General features: G+C 45.1%; 1 protein-coding gene across 1 annotated transcript in view; it reads left to right on the plus strand.

Moving 5' to 3' along the window:
• The window catches only part of SLC25A20 (solute carrier family 25 member 20), a 32051-nt gene extending 10362 nt beyond the window's left edge, over positions 1-21689 (plus strand). Inside the window, exons 3-9 of the mRNA XM_060161955.1 lie at positions 418-545; positions 3902-3992; positions 18101-18218; positions 18903-18975; positions 19349-19458; positions 20298-20422; positions 20837-21689. Coding sequence (XP_060017938.1) covers positions 418-545; positions 3902-3992; positions 18101-18218; positions 18903-18975; positions 19349-19458; positions 20298-20422; positions 20837-20899 — 708 coding nt within the window. The 3' untranslated portion in view covers positions 20900-21689. The remainder of the gene's footprint in view (positions 1-417; positions 546-3901; positions 3993-18100; positions 18219-18902; positions 18976-19348; positions 19459-20297; positions 20423-20836) is intronic.
• The last annotated feature ends 4933 nt before the right edge of the window (positions 21690-26622 follow it).

Consider the following 26622-nt stretch of genomic DNA (forward strand, 5'->3'; position numbering starts at 1 on the left):
GGCTATGTGATAGTCAATTTATGGAATTCCCATAATGTGTCTCAATCTCCTATTTGAGAATTTTTAGGTTCATTCCAGAATTTTGCTACTTAATAAATTCCTGATGTCATTCTTTTCTATATCTGAGTATTTCCTTAGAATACATTTCTAGACAGAGAATTTTCTGATGAAAGTGTAAGCTACATATTTCCAGATTGCCTTCCAGAATAGGAGCTGTTTTCAGTTTCTCCAGCAGTGTATAAGAAGACAACTATTTCTGATAAATGTGGGAGTATTCTTCCTTTTAAAAGCTCTCCTTGCTTGGAGGGGAGGTGAGGGAAGGAGGCCACAGGTCAGAGGACACACTGCTTCCCTGTTTCAGTGATGTAAAAGTTAGCTGTGTCTGTAAACAGCTTCCACTTCTGTGATTCCTTGCAGGGCATCATGGGTCTATATCGGGGCATGGCCGCCCCCATCATTGGGGTCACCCCCATGTTTGCCGTGTGCTTCTTCGGGTTTGGTTTGGGGAAGAAACTGCAACAAAAACACCCAGAGGATGTGCTCAGGTGAGTACTTACAAGCCTGGAGGACTCAATGCTGTTCTGCCTGGTGGTGTGATACAGGTTAAGGGAAAGAACCTTGGCTGACAGGCAGTGACTGTCCTCCTGGGTCCCCAGGGCTAGCTCCTGGTTGCTCCACGTGAGGGAGGTACTTGAGTTTTCCTTTGCCCTGTGAACCAAAAGGGAAAAAGAAAAACTCAGATCCCTCCCCCACCCCCTTATTAGGTTGTCATAATTTCTTCTGTGAGGTAGTATCGCTTAACTCCACAACATTGGGAGGTCTGAATGCTAAAATGTGTGTAAAATGCCATGAAGGTACCTGGTGCTGCAGTAATGACAGCAGCAGCCTTGTTTCCCATCACCTGGTTGGGAGAAGGGAAGGTTCCAACTTTTGTTTTACTTCTTTTTTTTTTTTTTAATTATTTACTTACTTATTTTTGGCTACATTGGGTCTTCGCTGCTTCACGCAGGCTTTCTCTAGTTGCGGTGAGAGGGGGCCACTCTTCATTGTGGTGTGTGGGCTTCTCATTGCAGTGGCTTCTATTTTTGCGGAGCACGGGCTCTAGGCATGCAGGCTTCAGTAGTTGTGGCACACGGGCTCAGTGGTTGTGGCTCTTGGGCTCTAGAGTGCAGGCTCAGTAGTTGTGGCACACGGGCCTAGCCACTCCGTGGCATGTGGGATCCTCCTGGACCAGGGCTCGAACCTGTGTTCCCTGCATTGTCAGGCGGATTCCTAACCACTGCACCACCAGGGAAGCCCTTCATTTTAATAACATAATTATTTCAGATATTGGTTTCTCTGGGTTTTTTAAAAATTTAATTAATTAATTTGGCTGCATTGGGTCTTTGTTGCTGTGCACGGGCTTTCTCTAGTTGTGGCAAGCGGGGGCTACTCTTCTTTGCAGTGTACGGGCTTCTCATTGCAGGGACTTCTCTTGTTGTGGAGCACAGGCTCTAGGTGCGTGGGCTCAGTAGTTGTGGTGTGCAGGCTTCAGTAGTTGTGGCATGCAGGTTCGGTAGTTGTGGCTTACGGGCTCTAGAGTGCAGACTCAGTAGTTGTGGCACACGGGCTTAGTTGTTCCGCAGCATGTGGGATCTTCCCGGACCAGGGCTTGAACCCGTGCCCCCTGCATTGGCAGGCGGATTCTTAACCACTGCGGCACCAGGGAAGTCCCTGGTTTCTCTGTTAAAGTGAAATAAATTAGTATATTTCCTTTCAGTAAACTTTAAGTTAGATTTGGGTGTGAAGAGGCAGATGAGGCAGAATTATAGTTCAGAATTTACAAAGTAGTTAATGAAAACAGGCTTCTTGGGATGCAGGGGAATTCTGAGTTGAAACATGGGATGACAAGGCACACTCAGTCTGAGCCGTGCAGGCTGACAACTCCTGGGAGGGGCTGCAGGCAGCACAGGACCCTGGCTAGACTTGGGATTGGGAGCTCAAGGGAGGCAGCCCAGGGTGCCATGTGGTTGTCTTCTGTCACTACTTCAGGCCACAGCAGGCTGAGTAAGGGTCTGGACATAGATAGAAATGCTCATAATGTGAAACTCTATTTTTGGGGTCCTTGTGACCCTCTGAATGTGACCAGCTTCTATAAAAAGCCACAGGTGGCCCCAAATGTGGGTGTGTGGGGCTTCCTTTTGAAACTGTGTTTGACTGTTGGTAGTCCAAATGTCCTATGGACACATGTCCTCTTTGAGCACCTGGTCTTTTAGCTCATGTGCCAGCTCACAAGGGCCATTTACAAGAACCCCCGTGGGGTCACTGCTAGTACTTCAGCCTGTAGGTTGTATTCCCTATATTATGGTGTCAGTCCTCAGAGAAGCACCCTTCCTGCTTAAGCAAAGGTTGAGACACTCAGGTTCCTGCCCCCATAATCCTGCCGTGCTCTGAATCCTGAATGTCAACCCTGCCACCTTCCCCTCCCTGCAGTAGTGTTTGGGGACAGTATGGAAAGGAACATTACCAGGACCTTGGGTCCAGCACTCACAGATGCTTCCCTCATGTGGGGGTGAAGGGTGGCAGAATGGGCCACTCATGTAGGGTGTCTGCATGGTACCCTGTGCACACATAGACCCTGTTCAGAGGAAAGTCCCCAGTCCCGGGAGATGGAGGTATGTCCAGCCTAAGGTCTGGGCATACATGGAAGAACAGATGTTGATCTCATGAGGGGAAGTTTTGTTGCTGAGAGGACTCCTCTTGGGGACAGCAGTGTGAACTGAGACTGTAAAGGAGGCCATGCATGAAAGCAAGTCTCCTGACTGTTGAACAGTCAGCTTGTGTGCTGGGCTTGCATGCGTGAGGTAGTTGTGTGAGTGCCTGGAAAAAACAGGACCATTGAGACTGGTGCCCTGGAAGGAAGGACCCGAAGTGGATGTCTCCCTTTCCCCATCTGACATCTGTTCTCTGGGTTTTGGGCTCCTTGTAGTGTGGGACAGGCCTGAAGCCTCAGCTATCAGAGGCTTGGGGTTAGGAGGGGCCTGCGGCCCAGGCAAGAAAGTGAAGTTTTTCAACAACATTTGCTAAATTGTGGGGACACTATTGAAATGCTAATTGTAGCTCTGTACTCCACTGCCTCCAGACCAGTCTGGTATAGCTAATCTTAGAAAGAAAAGGAGATGCCAGAGGTGGGACAGGCCGTGACACCAGGAGCCTCCAATTCCACCAAATATTCAATGTGGTTCATTCTGTGAGGGCCATGGTGAGGATCCATATCTCTGGCCACTGGGGGACTATTCCCTGCATGGAAGGCCACAGGACCCATCATGTGTGTGGGTACCATCCCTGACTGGGCCCTTCCCAGCATCTTACAGTACATTCCTCACAACTGGCCTGGCTGGCCCCCTTAGCCTGTGCAAGTGGCCACAGCCATTCCTCCGGCCTTGACACCGTCCTTTGTGAATCTTGGCTTAAAATGTTCTCAGGCCCTTGGTGATCCAGAGGAGGCGAGATTGGAGGGGAACTGGGGTTGATTGAGGTCTGCATTCTGGGTTAGAGGCTTTTTTCCACAACAGCCCTGAACTTTACAGATCAAGGCTCAGAGAGGCCAGGAAACTCGTCCATAGTCACTGTGCATGGCAGGCCAGGGAGGAAACTTCTCCCATGGGTGAGGCCATCTGAGTGTGCATGTGGGCCTCGTGACCAAGCTCATATTGCTCTTGGCACTGAGACCCCTGCCTTGGGAAATTTGATGTCAGAATATACCTAGACGTTGGGTTTTGTGTGAAATATGCTTTATTTGTTCTGGACTTCTGCCCAGTCCAAGTACTTATTTTTTCTTTCAAAGTCCTCTTTGCTGGGATTGCCTCTGTTCTGGGTGGTTAGTCACAGGTTCTTGCCTCTTGTGTTTTTTTCAATATAGCTACCCCCAACTATTTGCAGCTGGGATGTTATCTGGTGTATTCACCACGGGAATTATGACTCCTGGAGAACGGATCAAGTGCTTGTTACAGGTGAGGGTGTGATCTGGGGTGGGGGGGATATGATTTGGGGGGAGGTGGCTAGCTTTTTCCATTGGGTATACAATTTTGTGTGGATGTTTATGTCCTTTCACCCTTTATAAAGACTTCAGGTCAGGTGTGCAAAACAGTTTCAAGGTTTTCAGGAACATGGAAGCAATCGTAGTAGAATCAAGAACCAGGACAGTGCAACAAATCAAATGTCACACCTGTGACGGGTGAGCTCAGACTTATCCACCCTAATTAGCAGCTACTTCAGGAACTCTGAAAGGTGAGTCATGTCTCATCAGAGGTGGAAGGGAGGCTGCTCCTGCCTAACATGATAGGTCTCTGCCATTTGCCCAAAGGCTCAGTGCCCTTAAAGTGTCTGGCTTTTTCCCAGGCCAAGGGTGTGAACTGACTGCCTGCCTTACCACACAGGGCTCCTTTTTAAAAAAGTGTTACTGCTTTTTTCTTCTAATGGCTGAAGCAATTTAACACACAGTCTTTACTAGAAAAATTTTGGTAATGCAGAGAAGCACACGGAAAACAATGTATTTATCACCCATGATACCACCCCACTGTTATGCTTTCTGTGTGAATTCTTCTAGTCTTTTTGGTAAACTTGTATTAAAAAAAGTTATCTTTTGAAATAAAATTGGGGTCACATATTGCAATAGTTTTGTAACCAGTTTTTTTCATTTGATATGTCGCAATATTTTTGTGATTTTTTTTCTCAAGCGTCATTTTCTGTATTTTATTTCAATACATGGCTGTCATTTACCCAATAATACCTTATCTGGGGACATGACAAATTATATGCCATAGTGAAGATCTCTGTAAATAAGTCTCTGCATGTGTTCCTGATTATTTTCTTAGGATAAATGTCTAGACTTGAAATTAGTATGATTAAAGGTAGGTGCTTTTTTTTTTAAGGTTAAAAAGGTTTTTAATGCATTTTACTAAATGGCCCTCCTATAAGTCTGTCATTTTCTATTCCTGTCAAAAGTATAAGAGCTCTTACTTCCCAGCAGATTCTGTGGCATCTAATTTACAATCTCTGCTAGTCTGATGGGTGAAAAATTTGCATCGTTTTAATTTTTCTTGCTTTTAATTGTCGGTGGGGTTAATTTTTTTGATGCATATTAGCTGTTTGTATTTTCCTTTGTGAAATGCCTATTTGTGTTCTTTGCTCATTTGTTTGTTTTTCTATTGACTTATAAAAGCTTTGGACATGTTTGAATTTATTATTTTGTTTTATTTATTTATTTTTGGCTGTGTTGGGTCTTCATTGCAGCGCAGGCTCTCTCTAGTTGCCGCGAGCAGGGGCTACTCTGTTGCGGTGCACAGGCTTCTCATTGTGGTGGCTTCTCTTGTTGCAGAGCACGGGCTCTAGGCGCGTGGGCTTCAGTAGTTGCAGCACACGGGCTCAGTAGTTGTGGCACGCGAGCTCTAGAGCGCAGGCTCAGTAATTGTGGCGCATGGGCTTAGTTGCTCTGCAGCATGTGGGATCTTACCGGTTCAGGGATCGAACCCGTGTCCCCTGCATTGGCAGGCGGATTCTTAACCCCTGTGCCACCAGGGAAGTCCCCAATTTATTATTTTTTAAAATTTTTATACAATTTTTAAAGGTTACACTCCATTTATAGTTATTACAAAATATTGGCTGTATTCCCCAAGTTGTACAATACATCCTTGTGGCCTGTCTTACACCCAATAGTTTGTGCCTGTCACTCCCCTACCCCTAAAACCTTTGGACATATTAAGGTTATTAATTTCTTATCATATTTGGCAAGTCTTTTTCATGCTTTGCATTTGTCATTTAATTTTGTGCATTTTTTAAATTAAATTTTTTATTTTGAGATACTTATAGATTCACATACAGTTGTAAGAAGTAATACAAAGGGAAATAAAGAAATAAATAAAACAAAAGGATCCCATGTACCCTTTACTCAGTTCTTCCACAGAGGTAATGTATTGTAAAATTATAGTACAATATCGCAACCAGAATATTGACATTGTTACAGGCAAGATACAGAACAATTCCAACATGCCAAGGATCCTTCATGTAGCCCTTTAATAGCCACATTCACTTCTCGTACCCCACTCCAGTCCTTAACCACCCCAGCAACCACTAATCTGAATTCTATAAGCCTGTAATTTCAAGACTTATATAAATGGAACTATACAGTATGTAAACTTTTCAGGTTGGCTTTTTCAACTCAACCTAATTTTCTGGAGATTCATACAGATTGTTGCTTATATGAATAGTTCATTCCTTTTCAATAGTGCATGGTGTGGATGTACTAGAAATATGTTTAACTTTTCATACATTGAAGGACATCTGGGTTGTTTTCAGTTTTTGGCTATTATAAATAAAGAAGCTATAAACATTCATGTACAGAGGTTTTTCTGAGAAAATCAGTCTTCATTTCTCTGGGATAAATGCCCAGGAGTATAATTGCTGAGTCATGTGGTAGTTGCATGTTTAGTGGGGGTTTCTTTGGGTTTTTTTGGCCACACTGCACCAGCATGTGGAATCTTAGTTCCCCCATCAGGGATCAAACCTGTGTACCCTGAAGTGGAAGCGTGGAGTCTTAACCACTGGATCTCCAGGGAAGTCCCATGTGTGTTAGTTTTTAAAGAAACTACCAAACAGCTTTTTCAGAGTAGCTATATCATTGTACATTTCCACCAGCAATATATGAGTGATCCAGTTTCTCTGCATCCTCACCAACATTTGGTGTTGTCACTGTTCTTAATTTTAGCCATTCTGATAGGTGTGTAGTGATATCTCATTTAATTTGTATTTTCCTAATAGCTGAGGATGTTGAACATCCTTTCCTGTGCTCATTTGCTATATGTATATCCTGTTTGGTGAAATGTTTGTTCATGTGTTTTGCCCATTTCTAATTGGATTATTTGTTTGTTTGTTTGTTTGTTTTGTGGTATGTGGGCCTCTCACTGTTGTGGCCTCTCCCTTTTGTGGAGCACAGACTCCGGACGTGCAGGCTCAACGGCCATGGCTCACAGGCCCAGCTGCTCCGCAGCATGTGGGATCTTCCCGGACCGGGGCACGAACCCGTGTCCCCTGCATCGGCAGGCGGACTCTCAACCACTGCGCCACCAGGGAAGCCCATTTGTTTTTTTATTATTGAGTTTTGAGAGTCCTTTATTCTAGATACTAGTGCTTTGTCAGATATGTGGTTTGCAAATATTTTCTCCTAGTCTATAGTTTGTCTTTTCATCCTCTCAACAGAGTCTTTTGAGCAAACATTTTAAATTTTGATGAAGTCCAGTTTGTTAATTTTTCTTTTATGGATTGGGTTTTGGGTGTTTGGGGCATCAGGTCTTAAGAACTCTTTACCTAGCCTGCAATCCCAAAGATTTTCTAATATGTTTTTTCCAAAAGTTTTATCTATAGTTTACCTTTTACATTTAAGTCTGTGACTCCATTTTGAGTTAATATTTGTATTATGTATGAAAATTAGGTCAGAGTTCTTTTTTTTTTTTCTTTTCCCTAGGGCTGTCCAATTGCACCATACCATTTGCTGAAGAGACTTATCTTTCTTCCACTGAATTGTGTTTGCATCTTTGTTAAAAATCAGTTGGGCATATTTGTGTGGGTCTACTTCTGGGTACTCTAGTTTCTTCCATTGATTTATGCTTCTGTCCCTTCACGAATACTACACAGTCTTGATTAGTATAGCCATATACTAAGTCTTGAAATTGACTAGACTGATGCCTCCCACTTTATTCTTTAAAAAAAAAATGGGGACTTCCCTGGTGGCGCAGTGGTTAAGAATCCGCCTGCCAACACAGGGGACACGGGTTCGAGCCCTGGTCCGGGAAGATCTCACATGCCTCGGAGCAACTAAGCCCATGCACCACAACTGCTCAGCCTCTGCTCTAGAGCCTGAGAACCACAACTACTGAACTTGTGTGCCACAACTACTGAAGCCTGTGCTGCTTCACAACAGGAGAAGCCACCGCAATGAGAAGCCCCACGCACCGCAACGAAGAGTAGCTCCCGCTTGCCGCAACTGGAGAAAGCCCGCGTGTAGCAATGAAGACCCAACACAGCCAAAAATAAATAAATTAATTAATGAATGAAAAAAAATTGTTCTAGCTATTCTAATTCCTTTGTATTGGGTTGGCCAAAAAGTTCGCTTGGGTTTTTCCATAACATCTTACAGAAAACTTTTTGGCCAACCCAATATTTCTATGTAAATTTTAGGGTAATTTAGAAAATTGAGAAAAATCTTGCTGAGATTATGTTAAACCTATAGGTCAATTTGGGTAGAATTAACACATTATTTTGAGTCTTCCAATACATGGACATGTTATATCTCTCCATTTATTTAGAACTTCAATTTCTTTCATCAGCATTGTGTAGTTTTCAGCATATAAGCTCTTAATGTGTTTTCTTATATACCTAAGTGCTTCTCTCTTAATCTGACTTTGTAAAATGGCATTGTAAATGGTATTATAATTTTAATTTTGTTGTCTACATTTTCATTGCTAGTTTGTAGAAATACAATAAATTTTTGTATGTTAATTTTGTATCATGTGAACCTTCCTGAATGCCCTTATTAATTCTAGGATTTTTTTTTGATAGATTTCTTGGGATTTCCTATGTAGATAATCATGTTATTTGCAAATAGGGACAGTTTTATTTCTTCTTTTCTAATCTATTTACCTTTTATTTCCTTATTTCACTGGCTAGAATTTCCAGTACTGTGTTGAATAAGAGTGATGAGAGTGGATATTTTTACCTTGTTCCCAATCTCATGGGGAAGTGTTCACTATTTCACTGCTAAATATGATGTTAAGTGTAGTTTTTTGTTTGTTTGTTTAGTTTTTTTGGCCGCACCACGCTGCATGCAGGATCTTAGTTCCCTGAACAGGGATGGAACACGGTGTCCCCTGCAGTGGAAGTGCAGAGTCTTAACCACTGGACCACCAGGGAGGTCCCAGATGTAGTTTTTTTGATAGATGCTCTTTATCAAGTTGAGAAAGTTACCTTCTATTCCTCTTTTTCTGAGAGTTTTCTCATAAATGGATATTGACTTGTGTCAAATTCTTTTTCTTCATTTATTAATGTGATCATGTGATTTTTCTCCTTTAACCTCTTATACGGTGAATTACATCAATCGGTGTTTGAATCCTGAACCAATTTTGAATTGCTGGAATAAACCCCCCAACTTGGTCATAGTTTATAATTCTTTTTATATACTGCTGAGTTCTATTTTCTTATATTTTGTTAAGTATTTTTGCATCTATAGTCATGAGAGATACTAGTCTGTCAGTTATTTTTCTGTCTTGTCTCTATCTGGTTTTGGTATCAGAATAATGCTGTCTTCATAAAATGCATTGGGAATTGTTCCCTCTTCTATTTTCTGAGAGGGATTATGTAGAATTGGTGTTAATTTTCCTATAAACATTTGGTAGAATTTTATAGTGAAACCATATAGGCTTGGAGATTTGGGGGGAGGAATTATTAAATTATGAATTCAATTTTCTTAATAGTTATAGGGCTATTCAAATTACTTATTTCATATTGGGAAAATTGTGGTAGTTTTTTTTTATATATTTTATTTATTTGGTTGTGCCAGTTCTTAGTTGCGGCAGGCGGCCTCCTTAGTTGTGGCTTGCCAGCTCCTTAGTTGTGGCATGTGAACTCTTAGTTGCGGTTGCATATAGGATCTGGTTCCCTGATCAGGGATCGAACCTGGGCCTCCTACACTGGGAGCACGGAGTCTTATCCACTGCGCCACCAGGGGAGTCCCTGTGGTAGTTTTTGGTTTTGTTTTTTTTATCTAAGTTGTCAAATGTGTGTGTGTAAAGTTGTTTGTAGTAGTCCCTTATTGTCCTTTATACATTGGCAGATTCTGCGGTGTTATCTTCTGTTTTATTCCTGGTATTAATAATTTGTAGGGCTTCCCTGGTGGCACAGTGGTTAAGAATCCACCTGCTCATGCAGGGGAAACGGGTTTGAGCCCTGGTCCGGGAAGATCCCATATGCCACGGAGCAACTAAGCCCATGCACCCCAACTACTGAGCCTGCACTCTAGAGCCGCGAGCCACAACTACTGCAGCCCTCGTGCCTAGAGCCTGTGCTCCTCAACAAGAGAAGCCAGTGCAATGAGAAGCCTGCACACCACAACGAAGAGTAGCCCCCGCTCGCCACAACTAGAGAAAGCCTGCGTGCAGCAGCGAATACCCAACACAGCCAAAAATAAATAAATTAATTAATTAATAAAAAACAATAATTTGTGACTTCTCTCTTTTTTTTTCTTTGTCAGCCTCACTTGAGGTTTGTCAGTTTTATTGATCTTTTCAAAAAAGATTTTTCTTTCTTTCTTTTTTTTTTTTTGGCCATGCCACGTGGCTTGCGGGATCTCAGTTCCCTGAATCCAGGCCACAGCAGTGAAAGCCCAGAATCCTAACCACTAGGCCACCAGGGAACTCACCTCATTGATTTTCTTTATTGTTTTTCTGTTTTCAATTTCATTGGTTTCTGCTTTTTTAAAAATTATTTCCTTCCTTTTGCTTGTTTTGGGTTTTGTTTGCTTTTCTTTCTTTTTTTTTTTTTAGGTGTTTGAGGTGCAAGCTTAGATTATTGTTTTGAGACTTTTCCTCTTTTCTAACATACACAGTCAGTGCTATAAAGTTTCCTCTCAGCCCTGCTTTAGCTGTGTCCCACAAACTTCAACATATTTTAATTTTCAGTCAGTTCAGTGTGTTTTCTTTCCTTCTTTCTTTCTTTCTTTCTTTTTCTTTCTTTCTTTCTTTCCTTCTTTCTTTCTTTCTTTCTTTCTTTTTCTTTCTTTCTTTCTTTCTTTCTTTCTTTCTTTCTTTCTTTTTCTTTCTTTCTTTCTTTCCTTCTTTCTTTCTTTCTTTTTCTTTCTTTCTTTCTTTCTTTTTCTTTCTTTCTTTCTTTCTTTCTTTCTTTCTTTCTTTCTTTTTCTTTCTTTCTTTCTTTCTTTCTTTTTCTTTCTTTCTTTCTTTCCTTCTTTCTTTCTTTCTTTTTCTTTCTTTCTTTCTTTCTTTTTCTTTCTTTCTTTCTTTCTTTCTTTCTTTCTTTCTTTCTTTTTCTTTCTTTCTTTCTTTCTTTCTTTTTCTTTCTTTCTTTCTTTCCTTCTTTCTTTCTCTCTTTCTCTCTTTCTTTCTCTCTCTCTCTCTCTCTCTCTCTCTCTCTCTCTCTCTCTCTCTCTCTCTCTCTCTCTCTCTCGGGTCCTAGTTGCAGCATGCAGGATGTTTTAGTTGTGGCATGAAAACTTTTAGTTGTGGCATGTGGGATCTAGTTCTCTGACTAGGGGTCGAACCCAGGCCCCCTGTATTGAGAGCATGGAGTCTTAGCCACTGGACCACCAGGGAAGTCCCACTTCAGTGTGTTTTCTAATTTCCTTTGAGACTTCCTTTTTTAATTACTTAGGAGAGTATTGTTCAGTTTTCAAGTGTTGGAGATTATTGATTTCTAGTTTGAGTCCATTGTGATTGGAAAACATATTCTGTATTATTTACCTTCTTTTAAATTTCTTGAGGTTTATGGCCTTGGATATGGTTTATCCTGGTCCATGTTCCATGGGCATTTGAAAAGAGTGTGTGTTCTGCTGTCATTTGGTGGAGTAATCTATAAATGTCGATTATATCCTGTTGGTTGATGGTGTTGTTGAGTTCTTCTCTATCCTTGATAATTTTCTGTCTAGTTGTTCTACCTATTCGTTGATGGAGGAATTTGAAATCTCCAACTGTAATTGTGAGTTTGTTTGTTTCTTCTTTCAGTTCTATCAGTTTTGCTTCACATAGTTTGCAGCTTTTTTGTATAATGTATACACATTTAGGATTGCTATGTCTTCTTAGTGGATTGGCCCTTTTATCAGTATGTAATGTCCCTCATATTACCATTATATAATATCCCATATTTTTGCTTACTATGTTCTTTCTTCCTTCCTGGTGTTCCAGGGTTCCTTCTTTTAGAGTTTCTTTTCTATTTAAAGAACTTCCTTTAGCCATTCTTTTGGGGAAGGTCAGTGAATGACAAAGTCTCTCAGTTTTCCTTCATCTAAGAATGCCTCATTTCCCCTTTATTCCTGAAGAATATTTTCACTTGACGTCGGGTTCTGGGATTACAGTTCTTTTCCCTTTCTTTCTTTCTTTCTTTCTTTCTCTCTTTCTTTCTTTCTTTTCTTTCTTTCGTTGTGTTGGGTCTTCGTTGCTGCATGTGGGCTTTCTCTAGTTTCGTCAATGGGGGGCTACTCTTCATGCGGGATTCTCGTTGCAGTGGCTTCTCTTGTTGCGGAGCTTGGGCTTTAGGCACACGGGCTTCAGTAGTTGTGACATGTGAGCTCAGTAGTTGTGGCTCATGGGCTCTAGAGCGCAGGCTCAGTAGTTGTGGCACATGGGCTTAGTTGCTGTGCAGCATGTGGGATCTTCCCGGACCAGGGCTTGAACCTGTGTCCCCTGCATTGGCAGGCGGACTCTTAACCACTGCACCACCAGGGAAGTCCCCACTGAGCTTTTTATTTTGGTTATATTTTTCTTTTTTTTTTTTTTTGCAGTACGCGGGCCTCTCACTGTTGTGGCCTCTCCTGTCGCGGAGCACAGGCTCCGGACTCGCAGGCTCAGCGGCCATGGCTCACGGGCCTAGCCGCTCTGCGGCATGTGGGATCTTCCCGGACCGGGGCACGAACCCGTGTCCCCTGCATCGGTAGGCGGACTCTCAACCACTGTGCCACCAGGGAAGCCCTCGGTTGTATTTTTCAATTCTAAAACTTCCACTTGGTTCTTCCTCATATCTTCTGTTTCTGTGCTGATACTTTATTTATTTGCTGTGGCTTTCTAATTTTTTTAATCTGTTTCAAGCATATTAATAATTACTCGTTGAAGGATTTTTACAATGGCTGGTTTAAAATCTTTGTCAGATAATTCTAACATCTCTGTCATCTTGGTATTGGCATCTATTGCTTCTTTTTTCTTTCAGTTTGAGATCTTCCTGGGTTTGGACATGTTGTGTGATTTCCAATTGGAACCCGGATATTTGCATACTTTATTGAGATTCTGGATCCTATTTAATCTTTCCATTTTAGTTGGCTTTCTTTGACACCACTCCAGTAGGAAGGGAGGGATGCTGCCTCATTACTGCCAAGTGGAAGTGGAAGTCTAGGTGACCCACTCGACCTCTGTTGACACTTGAGGGTGGGGCACTTCTTTTTACTGCTGGGTGGATGTGGGAGTTCCAGTGTCTCTACTGACACCACAAGACAGGAGGGTGATGGTTACAGGCTCTCAGGGATGAAAGTCCTTATTCTGTACTTGGCCTTTTCTGACTCCACCCAGGTAGCATATTGGGTACCTTGTTACAGCCCTGCGAAGGTGGAAGTCTGGGCTCCCCACAGGGTCTTTGCTGGTGTGGAAGAGGGTGAGGCCACAGTTTTTTCTATGGTGTATGGCTGGAGTAGAGTGTTTTTTGTCTAAAGATTTTCTGTCTTTCTAGGCTGTTCCTTTTCTGGTCCTTTGTCTAGAGAATGCAGGCTTTTGTTGAGGCTTCTTTTTGATCTGTGCTTCTTGGTATTCCTGGATTGTCAGTTTCTTCTGCTTTAAGTCTGAGATACATCAAAAAAGAAAATCCAGGGGGCTTCCCTGGTGGCGCAGTGGTTGAGAGACTGTCTGCTGATGCAGGGGACACGGGTTCGTGCCCCAGTCCGGGAAGATCCCACATTCTGTGGACTGGCTGGGCCCGTGAGCCATGGCCGCTGAGCCTGCGCATCCGGAGCCTGTGCTCCACAACGGGAGAGGCCACAACAGTGAGAGGCCCGCGTACCACAAAAAAAAAAAAAAAAAAAATCCAGGGGACTCACCACTATGTCATTGCTTAAGTCCCAAGGTCCCTAGCCAGTCTGCTTCTTCTCTCCAAACTTTCAGAGTCCTCTTATATTTTTTTAAAACAAATAATGTCTAGAGTTTTTTGTTGTACTTAGCAGGAGGATTGGGAAAATACTTCTTAGACGTCTGTATATTGATTTTGAGTTAGGGACTGTTTGTTTTCAGTAGCCTTGTCCCTTAGTCTTTTCCATCATGGCTTCTTCCATCTCTTTTATGCCTGAAGTCCTTTTCTGCTCCTAGATGAGACAGTCCCCATCCATATTCTTCCCTTGTACTCCTCCACTCTGCTGGGTTACTACTTTGTGACTCTCTTCTCTTCTCAAACCCCAACCCTCTCAGGAGATGACCTGGCTTTTTAAAATTATTATTATTAATTTATTTATTTTTGGCTGCGTTGAGTCTTCGTTGCTGTGCACGGGCTTTCTCTAGTTGCGGCAAGTGGAGGCTACTCTTTGTTGCAGTGCACAGGCTTCTCATTGCGGTGGCTTCTCTTGTTGCAGAGCATGGGCTCTAGGTGTGCGGGCTTCAGTAGTTGTGGCATGCGGGCTCAGTAGTTGTGGCTCATGGGCTCTAGAGCGCACGCTCAGTAGTTGTGGCGCACAGGCTTAGTTGCTCCACGGCATGTGGGATCTTCCCGGACCAGGGCTCGAACCCATGTCCCCTGCATTGGCAGGTGGATTCTTAACCACTGCACCACCAGGGAAGTCCCCTGGCTTTCTACTTCACTGAGAAAACTGAAACCACCAGAGGAGGACTTTACCAGATGCCCTCCACTGCCTCCACTCACTCACTGGCATCTAACTACATCTGTGGCTACCTAGCTATTTCTACCACGAATGGCCCATGCTTCTGTTTGACCCCACATCCTATCCCCTCTTGCCCATCCAGAGACCTTGCTTCAACAATTCTTCTTTCTCTCTCCTTGAACATCAGTTTTTGCTCTCCAATGGATTGTTCTCTTCAGCAATAAAAGCGTAAATATTCTTGTATTTTCACCTTAAAAATACAAACTTCTCTCTATTTTACCTTCCACATCTATTTCTGTGCTTCCTGTCTTTGCTCCCCTTTACATCAAAATTCTTTGAAAAAGTTTTCTGTTTTTTTCCTACTCTTTGTCTCTAGTCCCCCTTCTCTAATTGTCAAACGCACATCAGACTGGCTTTTGCCTCACAACTCCAACAAAAGTACTTTTGTCAAGATCACCAGTGACCTTTTTTTAAAAAATTTTTTAATTAATTAATTTATTTTTGGCTGCGTCGCGTCTTAGTTGCAGTGTGCGGGCTCTTTGTTATGGCACATGGGCTTCTTTCTAGTTGCAGCAGGTGGCCTTAGTTGCCCCGTGGCATGTGGGATCTTAGTTCCCCAACCAGGGATCGAACCCACGTCCCCTGCACTGGAAGGCAGATTCTTAACCACTGGACCACCAGAGATGTCCCACCAGTGACTTTTACACTAAATCCAATGTTCAGTTCTTGGGCCTGGACATTGATCCATCTTGATCCATAAAGAGAATTGGACTCAGCTGGTCCCCCATCTTCCTTGAAGATCTATCTTCACTTGGCTTCTCTCCTGACTTTCCTCCTACCTACTTGGCTGCTCCTTTTCTATGTCTGTTGTTGGTTTATCCTCATCTTCTCAATCTTTTAATGTTCATGTGCACAAGGCTCGGTCATATTACACTCATCTTGTTGATGATTTCTTGTCTCATGACTTTTAGACACCATCTGTATAATAATGATTTTCCAGTTTATGTCTCCAACTCAGACTTTTCCTGAACTCTGGACTAGTTTATCCAACATTTCCGTTGGATGCTAGTAGGTACCTCAGAGTCACCATGTGCAAAACTGAACTCCTGGTCTTCCTCAATACCTGCTTTATCTACAACCTTCTGTAGCTCGGTTGGTGGCAATACCATCTATCTAGTTGTTCAGCCCTAAAACCCAGGAGTTCTCCTAGATTGTACACTTTATCTCACTGTACATATCCTATTTGTTGAACAGTTAAGCTGGCTTTCAAAATATCACAAATCTATCCTGTCCCATCACCTCCATTGCAACTACATTGCTCCAGGTCACCTTCAGCACTGGCCTGGATGACTGTGAGGGCCTCCTCACTTGTTTCCCTGCTTACAGTCTATACCACACATAAGTGAGAAAATTCTGTTAATATGTCAATTCCATGCCCAGTCCTCTTTGGCCCCCCAGGTCACTGTGAGTCCGCTCCAGCATCCTCTGATAACGTGGGCCTCTGTGCCATTCCTCAGATACACCAGGCTCACATGTGCTGGGATCATCTGGGGAAGTTATATTTAAAAAAAAAAAAAACATTGATACTCAATTGACATTGTCTTAAATTTATTATTTTTAGAAAAATTGACATCTTCCTGATTGAAAACTTTTCCTAACAGAACTATGACTCTCTTTTTATTTACCTCTTCTTTTATGTCCCTTGGAAAGGTTTTAGAGTTTTATTTATGCAAATCCTATTGCTTGATGCACATATATTTTATTGCTTTTTTTTTCTTTTCCTAAGAACATTCTTTATTCCTTAAACAAGTCACACCTCCTGTGATTTCATTGGAAAAACAGAAACTGGAAGAAGTATTTCTGTAACTTTATCAGAGAAACACAGATCAATGTATTTAAAGGAATGCTTAACTTGAGTTTAGACATGTAAATCAGTTTAGGAGACATTGTGTACTGTCTAGCGTATTCAAGTTTTGCTACTTGAAAGTTGACTATGAATTGATTTTTCTACCTTAATTTAACTAATAAATTTCTAGTCATACCTACTATATTCCTGGCAAGGGGCTAGAGATACCATGATCAACAAGGCCATGTTTTTGCTCTTGGGAATCTCATAGACTTGATTTTCTTCTCCAGTACAAGCCAAGCTCTATAAAAAGAGCTAGTTTAAGACATTGCAGATTTCATGAAGGTAGGCACTCACTTTAAAGAACAGCCTTTAAAACTCTTGAGTCCACGCAATTATTTATCTTGTACTCATTGAAGTTATTAGGTACCTAATAAAAAATACCGAGAGGTTGCACGGTAAGGAATATTTCACCTAAATATGCAATATTAGACCAATGAACATGGACTGTGATATTTCTAGCATTATAGAGAGTTCTGGGTTAGGTGCAGGTGCCCCTTCAAGAAAACTTGATTTTTTTTTTTTTTGCGGTTCGCGGGCCTCTCACTGTTGTGGCCTCTCCCGTTGCGGAGCACAGACTCCGACGCGCAGGCTCAGCGGCCATGGCTCACGGGCCCAGCCGCTCCGCAGCATGTGGGATCTTCCCAGACCGGAGCACGAACCCGTGTCCCCTGCATTGGCAGGCGGACTCTCAACCACTGCGCCACCAGGGAAGCCCTGGAGTATAATTCTTTATTGCTATTAGAATGGGATTCTTTTCCATTATTTTTCAACTAGTTATTGTTTGTATGTACAAAAATTTATTGGACTTATATATTTATTTTGTAAGTGTTTCTCCTTGGAACTATTAAATCTGAACTCTCTTTCCAGCTTTAACTACTCTTTGGTTGATGCCCTTGTGTGTTCGGATTCCTCTTGACTCTGTACTTGCTGTGGATCCTACATGGGGCTGTCTTTCTCTCAGATCTTTTGTGGGATACCTCCTGCCTGCCCTCAGGCTCTTGGCTCTTAGGCCCTGGAGCCCAGAGACTAGGATAGGGGACCTCTCCTTGGCCCTCTCCTGGCTCTACACAGGACCTCTATCCAGGCATTTAGAGCTCTGAATACAATTTCCAGTTCACCTTCTTTTAACCAAGCTTCATGATCAGTTAGAGCTTGGAGTGGATTTAGTAGTCAATGGATATTTGTTGAAGGAATAAGTGATTGACTGAAGTATTTGTCTCCTCCCTTCTAGACTGCCAACTAGCTTTTTTTATTTTTTATTTTTCCAACTAGCTTTATCGGGAATGCTCTTGTATTTGGGAACTTATTTTTCAACGTATTTTCCATCTCCTCTGTTGATTTTTTTTCTAGTCCATTTGTTTATATTTTGTCATATATTCACCTAGCCTTATTTCATAGTAACTTCCACCAATATTGTACCTTCTAAATAACTATCGATTTGACAATGATAGTTATATTATTTCATTGGTCTAATGCATAATGACCACTCCCACACTCACTATGTAATCTTCTGTAACCTGCTAGGTTTGTTGACTTTGATGTTGCTGTTGCTGACTTGATGACTCTTTCCTCCCTCTCAGATTCAAGCTTCTTCAGGGGAGACCAAGTATACTGGTGCCTTGGACTGTGTAAAGAAGCTATACAAGGAGGCTGGGATCCGAGGCATCTACAAGGGGACTGTGCTCACCCTCATGCGAGGTAACCTTTGAGGCCCTCCATCTGAGGTGATTTGCCACAGAGGGTCTTGCCTGGATCTCCCGACGAGCCTTGGCACCATACATGCCACAGCTCTGACAGGGCTGGCACTGTGTGTCCTGGTTTTAGGCCATATTACCTCTGGCCAGCATGGACACACATGAGGATGGGGGGACCCTCCATCCTTCTGATAGGCTGGCCGTCAAGGATGGAAATCATGAGCTTGGCAGTCGGAGGGGAGTAGCAAGTGGAAATCGTGGCTGGAGGGATGAGTGGGAAGAAAGAATGACTTAGGAGCAGTGGAGCTCTTTTTGGCTTGAGAGGCATGTCCTATTGGGGTGGCAATAGAAGAGGCAGAGACAGCTCTACCCTTGTCCTGAGATGACAGCTTGGGGGAAGGCCAGATGTTAGCTCGTTTATAACTGCTTGGAGTGGGCATATTAGTGGGGACCACTCAGAGGGCCTTTGAAGATGAAATAATGTCGTGCATGTTAGCGCTCACTCACACTAGTGCTCGCCCCAGAGCAGCGTCTGATCACTGCAAAGTGATTATTGCAAATAGGAAGTGCTGCTGAGGAGCTTCTCAGGAAACCTTCAAGGGTCCAAAGCCAAGCTTGGTCCTTCTAAGATCAGGAAATCTGCAAGAATTTTATATCATTTAATTTACCTCTTTATTGCCACTAACAGATGTTCCAGCCAGTGGGATGTATTTCATGACATATGAATGGCTGAAAAATATCCTTACTCCAGAGGAAAAGAGGTGAGGAGAACAGAAGAACTTAGAAGCCACTTTGCCCAATCATGGGTAGGTTGCCATTTCCTGTTAGTGGATCTGAAGGCAGAAGTGGGACTTGCTTCTGTCTCCATGTCCACTTTCCTATTGTTGCTGCTGAGGCCCAGCTAATACTAATACCCTTTACCCTGTGCCTCACCCGGTGGAGGAAGTGTTTGAAACAAGTGCATGAAACCTCCTTCAACGAGTGGCAGCTACCATGTCACAGGAGCTTTGGCCTTGGACCTCCTCCCTCCAGCCAGTTTCTCCCTCTCTGTGGCTGCCCTGTCTGCACAGGAGGGATGGTCTGAACACCACTGTCACAGCCTTTGTCTGACTGGGGCTGTTTGGTATTCTGCAGCGTCAATGAGCTCAGCGTGCCTCGGATCCTGGTGGCTGGGGGCATCGCAGGGATCTTCAACTGGGCTGTGGCAATCCCTCCAGACGTGCTCAAGTCCCGCTTCCAGACTGGTTAGTAGAGGAGAGTGGGGTAGATGGGGTTGGAGTAGGTCCCAGAACTGGTTGCCCCTGTGGTACAGAGTTCTTAAGGCCCTAGGGATACTCAGTCTCCACAGTAGCACTCAGCATCTCTCTGGACAACATTCTCCCTTGCAGTCATTTGTGTTCTAGGAATGCTAGACTCATTTTCTTTTTTTTTTTGCAGTACGCGGGCCTCTCACTGCTGTGGCCTCTCCTGTTGTGGAGCACAGGCTCCGGACATGCAGGCTCAGCGGCCATGGTTCACGGGCCTAGCTGCTCTGCAGCATGTGGGATCTTCCCGGACCGGGGCACGAACCCGTGTCCCCTGCATCGGCAGGCAGACTCTCAACCACTGCGCCACCAGGGAAGCCCCTAGACTCATTTTCTTGTCAGCCTAAACATAAAATAAGTGAGAGAAGGACCTCCCTGGCAGTCCAGTGGTTAAGACTCCTCGCTTCCACTGCAGGGGGCACACGTTCAGTCCCTGGTCAGGGAACTAAGATCCCACATGCCGTGCAGCGTGGCCCAAAAAAAGAAAAATAGTAGAGAAGAAGTCAAATCAACCTTCCTTCCCTCACATGAGCAGAAGGACTGTTTCATTCTTCATTCCCTTCTCCACTCCCTTGGCACCGGTAATCCAGACATTTGTATTTGTTTGTCCCAAGGTGAACTGTGTTGTCTGTGGACTGGTCCCAGATGACCTGCAAAGTGTCCTCTCGCTGGTGCTGTGGCCCTGCAGGAAGACTTGACTACAATATTGTCCCCATGTAGGTCACCATGGTCAGGTCAGGAAGCTTCCTGAAGCCTTAACAGTTGCTTTCTGCCCACAGCACCTCCTGGGAAATATCCTAATGGCTTCAGAGATGTGCTGAGGGAGCTGATCCGGAATGAAGGAATCACATCCTTGTATACGGGGTTCAATGCAGTGATGATCCGAGCCTTCCCAGCCAATGCGGTGAGTGACTGGCAGGGGCTGTGCTTTCCCTTTGGGGCTCAGAGCAGGGTGCAGGTGGGCTGACTTTTGCTTGCTTCTGGGATTGAATTGGGGGCTCAGTTTTTCCAAATCCCACCCTCAGTCAGAGCCTCCTTATTTGTTCCCTTTCCTGAAACTGTCAGGAAGATTTGCCTTTGTGATCCTCTGAGGTGAGGAGCTTTGATTTCCTGGCCTGGCCATCAGAAGTGGGCAGTTGTGGGACATGCATTTTCTTTCCCTTTTAGGAATGAGAAAGCATAGCTTGATTCCGTGACCTGAGGTGGGAGATTAGGAAGGGGTTTTGGACCTGACAGGGCCAGTCAAGCACAGTGCTGGGGTCTCTGTGAATAGTCACAACTCCTGTTGGCTTTTCTCTTCCTTCCAACCCCTTCTCAGGCCTGTTTCCTTGGCTTTGAAGTTGCCATGAAGTTCCTTAATTGGGCCATGCCCAACTTGTGAGGCTGAAGGCTGCTCAAGGCTTCAGGATGCTGGAAGCTGTCATCGAGGAGGAACAGTGGGCAGGACTAGGCTGTCCTGAAGTGTGAGGGGAGGGGCATGGTGGGATGTGAGCTCTGTGCACGGACTCAATGGTTGAGACCATTGTCTTAATGACATCCTCTTCCTGGTATAATTTGCCATTTTGCAACTTGAATCCACTGTAGTCAATTTAAGGGAACTCATGAGGATTTGGAGATGGAGTAAGTAGCTTCTAGACCAGATACTGTCTGTGGCCAGAATGCTGTCTACTAGTTGACCACTGGCCCTACTACACCCAAAATACTCCTTGAGAAAGAGGGAATCTCAGCCTCTCACTGGAGACACTATGCATGTTTTCAGCCATCTGACCAGGAACTGGGGCCTTCTTTGATCCCTAGCCAGGAACACTCACCAGATTTCCAGGGTATCATCTAATCCTGGCCTGCACATGGGAATGTGGACTTGAGGCCCACATCTGTCTGTCCAAGTGGACTGAGCAAATGTGCCTAGGGGTAGATAGCCTGTTAACAGTCAGGTTTTTTTTTTTTAATGCATGCAAGTAATCAAAATTAAAACTAGAGTAGCCTAATTTCCAGGAGTAGGTGGAGAGCTTTCCCTCCTACACAGTGAGGAGGAGAATTTTGAACCGACAGTCCCAGCTTGCTAGGATAAGTGAGAAAGCCCAGGGTGTAGGAAGGCTCTTTTTGCACACTCTTTTCTCATGAGAGCACCCTATTTTAACAGGAAATAATAAATATTGTTTCTAATTTTTGCATTGTGTGAAATTTTTTTCTTTTGATTCTGGGTCATTTCAGCAAGCAGCCTCTGTGGCCTTGGTGGAGGCTGTTAGGGATCCAGTATCCTTCCCTGGTTCTTCAGGCAGGGGTTCTAGCAAGAGAAAGAGGAGCAAGTTTTGGCCAGCCCAGCCTTCCCTGACTGCCCCAGCTCCAGCTGCTGGAGGGTGAGGTGGGGTGGGGTGCGATGGGGCAATGTGATTGGTAACTGTTCCCATAGCTCTCAGTGCAAGCCTGGCATGCAGGCCCCCACAGGGTCGAGCCTGAAGCCCATCCCTTCATTCCTTCACCTCTCTGCCCTCAGCCATGGGTGTCTTAGCTGACGGATGGAGAGTCAATTGTTCTAAAAGGCCAAAAGCAATCCTGAGTTTTCATATGTACTTTGGGGTCACTGTGTGATCTGATGTCTGGAATTACTAATCAGGCTGATGATGATGACCAGGTGCAGCTGGAGGAGGTGAGGGAGTCATAATGGAGAGTCACAAGCTAGTCTGTCCTTGGCTGGGGGAGGGAGAGGCTACCAGAGCTGGGCTTCTCTGGTGTAGTTCCATCTGGCAGTCACAGTTCTGGCACTTCCCGCCTCACTGCAGCTGCACAGAGATCCTTGGACTTTGGCTTTAGAGCTATCACTCAGTGTAAATGGGTGAGAGGGGAAGGGACCCACCCCCATCTGGGAGTGGGTGTGGCCAAGCTGGCTGGAAGCTGAAGATTTGGTGGTTTAAGGAAGGAGAATTTATTTCTGGGAAGATATTTCTGGATGATGGTCAAGTAAAAAAATAACAATTTTAGGGATGAAAATTGTGTGCACTCTGCCTGGGAAGATTAATTCAGTGTTATGCTTTTCCCCTCTCATGCTGCAGGATATCTTTGTTTAATCTCTCACTGATTTGGAGATGGCCACGTATGTGTCTCCTGGAGCTCTTCTAGGCACTGCCCAGTCCTTGAGACAGTCCTGAAACCTCGGCCTTTTCCCAGGAGCTCCTCTGAGTGCGTTTGCATTCTAACCAAATGCCAGCCATTCCCATGGCTCAGGATCACTTTTACAGTCTCTGCTTCTGGATAATTTACCCTTTGAAACAGCTTCCATTTTAAAATGGAGTATTTGGATTCCTTGATATTAGTGGTGGTAAATTCTTCTACTCCTTTGGGTATTCAATAGATGTTAAGTCAAATAAGGAAGTGCCTGGAGGCATATTTGTGAAGGGAGCAGAGCAGATGGTGAGTAACTCCCTCCTGGCTGGCACTTTCTGTTTATGATGCACTTTGAAATGCCACCTGTTCCTGATATATCTCTTCTCTCCCTGACTGGGGGTATGGGTAGGGGAGAGATTGGGGCCCTCCCAAGCAATTTCTTGGACTGTCACAGTCAGCCTTAAGTAGAAGCCAGTGATTGTTACAACAACCAGCCAGTGATAACAGCCTCATCCAGGCACAAAGAAGAGTATGATCGCGTCAAAGGTAAAGGACAGAGGGCAGGTTGTTTTAACCTATTAGAAGCAATAGTAGCACCATTTCTCCTGTAAGGTCATAGCATCTCTACCCACAGTTCTTTCACCACAATTCTTTTGAGGCTAGAACCCCTTATTCGTTTTCCAGCCGCTTCATGGATTCATTCTCATCTCTTTACCCCATGTAACTCAGTGTTTAATGGGTAGTGATTTATACCCCCATTTTCAGATGTGGAAGCCAAAGCTCAGACAGGGTAAACTGATCTACCAAGATCATTGGCAAATTGATAACAGAGTGTGGACAATAGAGTAGTGTCTGGGTGTCCACAGGCCTGAAGAAAGGCTTGTGATGCTATCAGAGGCTGTCCTCAGACTGCTTGATCTAAACTCCAAGAGGCCTGTCTGTACTGTAGGGTCAAAGCCCAGGCAGCTGGCCTGTGAGTCAGGCTAGGGGTGGCACACAGAGTCCCAACAGGCACTGGGAAGGCCCCAGGGCCAAGTGCTCGCTGAGTGCTCCTTTTTCTGCTTTCTTTGCTCTAGTCAGCATGCAGGCCTGTAGCTCTCCAGCCAGGCTCTCCCTTGCTTTCCAGGTTCTGTTCTTGCCCTGAGATGTCTAGAGGCAGACGCTAGGTCCACTGCAGAGACTGACACTTTCTCAGGACGGTGTCCCAGGGAGGGGCTGGCTCTTAGGTGCAGAAATAGGCAGCCCAGGAATTAACTGCTCCCTTGAGCATGGACGCTTGTTAAAATAACTGGACCAAAGGCAGTGGCCTCATGGGGGCGGCATTATGAAGGCTGAAATACAGCTTGGGTTAGGGCAAAGGAAATATAGCCCACTTCCCCACTCCCCCCGTCCACTAGAGGCTAATGGACGTTTCTAAGGCAAAATAGAAACTGATGGTGGTACATAATAAACATCCTGGTAGGACTGGACCAGGGAGCTGGCATGTAGAGGTGGTCAGATGACCAACAAGTCCCAGGAGATGGGTGGGGGACTGGAGGGGCATAGAGAAGCAGCCCCTTTGGGCAGAGAAGAGGGAGGTGTTCCTGCTGAAGCTGAGTCCCCCACGTAGGTAGAGGGCATCAGAGGACAGAAAGTGTGTAAACCAGGGGGCCTGGGCCAAGAGCAGGCTGTCCTAGAAGGGTAAGGGTAGAAGATGGGGGCTCAGGCTCCTCGTATTCTCTCTTGTTCCAGGGCTGTATTCTTTTGCCAGCTCAACTGGGCATTCATGAAGGCCCTTGGGACTCCCCTTGCTATTGAAGGGTTTCCCAGAAGGGGCAGAGATAGATCCCTGCTCTGGGGACCAGGTGCAAGGGGAGGGGAGTCAAGTTGGACCTGGAGGCTGGCTCTCCATCCTTACTTTGAGGCTGGTCTTTGGAGACAGGTAAGGAGCAGCTATGGGGTTCCTGATTTCAATGGCCCTCATTTTCTCCAGGCCTAAGGATGCCTTTGAATGCCATGTTTGCTAGATGGATGGATGGCCAAGCTGTGGGGTATCTGAGAACAAGTCAGGAGGAGCAACCTTCTGGCAGAGGCTGTCAGGGGTTCCTTGGAGTGACGGGGAGAACCTGCCTGCAGCCAGCTCTGTTGTCAGTCCTGGAGTAGCCTCCTCCTACCCTATTTTGCAACTGAAGTTAGAGTCCTAGCTGTACAGGTGCCTGCCCCTCTGTCAAACATGTAAAGCCTGACAAATGGGCAAACTAGAGAGTGGAGTTGCGAATTTGCCTTTCCAAAGGGTTAGTGGTAGGACTGCTTGAAGTGGGTCAGATCCCCAGGTGTGGCAGTGCAGTGGGAGTCCCATCCAGGTTTCCTGGGTATGGGCTGACTCCTGGAAAACTTGGAAGGGTCAGTCTACCCACGAGCAGAGAAGAGTTGAGGTACTCTGTCCCTCCAGCTCCTCATTGCTTGTACTTAGTGAAGTCTTCATATTCTGAGATCAGAAGCATAGCTTTGAAGCAAAGGATCCTAGTTCTGAGCCTGAGGTCAGGAGAGCAGTTTCACTGGCTCTTCTTGCTGTGTGGAAAGTTATCATTCATTCAGTAAATCTTCTCCAAGACTGTGCAGTAAGGACCCAGCAGGGAACAAGTTGGACACTACCCCTTCCCTAACAGAGTTGATGGTCCAGGACTCCTCCCAGGAGTCAAGAAACTTGTTTAGGGAGACACTGCTGTTTAGAATCACAGGCTTACCTGGCCTAGAGCTTGGGTGGCTTCTGCATCAGTGGGGATCGGGTATTCCTCTTTCTAGAAGCTCAGTTCCCAGAAGCACTGAACTCCTGGTTGTGTGCCAAGTCAATATGAGAGGTCCAAGTGGGGATTTTAATTAATACTGGGTAATTACCAGGTGGAGCTTAACCATCCCAAATGCCTTACAGGTTCCCAAGGCTACCTCTAGTCACTTTATGGCTGGGCCCAGCAAAGACATGGAGGACTTTGTCCTATGCCTACTGGGCCTTTGGTCAGTACCTAGGCTATGGTATGGACATACCAGGAAGGTTTCCACCTTTTTCTATTCCCTTCCAATCTGGTGTGGGTGAAGGGGCAGCTTGGGAAATGGCATGGCCTCTGCAGTTTGCCTATGCCCTCTCCCCAGGGGCAAAGGATAACAGTGCCTTGTGGTCTGCTCAACACCATCAAGCAATGCTGGCCCAGGGCCCAGGGAGAGTATGGGGAGAGTAGGGGTGTGCAGACCTAGTCCTGGGAATCCTGGTGGGAATGCTTAAGAGGAGAAACAGGCACAGTGGTCATTCCTGCCCTGGGCGTTTATTCCCTTTTCTCAAGGAACATGTTTGGCCTACTGAGTTCTTCCAGGCTTATTTATCTGCCTTTGGCTCCCAAATTACTATATCACTGAAACTCCTACTACCTACAAGGGCTTCCTCCTTTGACATCTCAACGACCTCCTGCCGGACTTCTGAGGGTCCTATGGTCATGCCACTATGCCTCCCAGCGGTCAGGGTGGTTCTGACTTTACCATGCCTTTGCTCTTGCTGTCCTCTATGCCCACATGGCTCTCCTCCAGAGCTTCCTGTGGTTAGATCCTACCCAGGCCTCGGAGTCAGCTTGAATGTCCCCCCCTAAAGTGGGCCCTCTTGTTTTCCACCATATCCAGAACCACACCGGGGTAGTAATGTGCATGCTTGCATCTGGCTCTCAGCTGTGTCCCTGGAGCCTAGTAAGGGCTGACAAACGGTTGGATCTTAGAGTGTATTGAAATTAGAAATGAAAGGTGAGAGGCAGTAACGACGCCGCTTAGCGGGTAGACCACTCATTTCCTGCCCGGGCAGCCTGGCTGGCGGCCGGCCCACTGGCGGACTGGAGACTGCCCGGGCAGCCTGGCTGGCGGCCGGCCCACTGGCGCACGCGCACTGAGGGCCGGCGCTCGGCGAGAGCGCGCACGCCCGCGGCCGCGTGCGTCACAACCTGGGCTCCCGCCCCGCCCATCCAGCTCTCCCGCTCGTCT

Source organism: Lagenorhynchus albirostris, chromosome 10, assembly GCF_949774975.1.
Source record: "Lagenorhynchus albirostris chromosome 10, mLagAlb1.1, whole genome shotgun sequence".
Lineage (NCBI taxonomy): Eukaryota > Metazoa > Chordata > Mammalia > Artiodactyla > Delphinidae > Lagenorhynchus > Lagenorhynchus albirostris.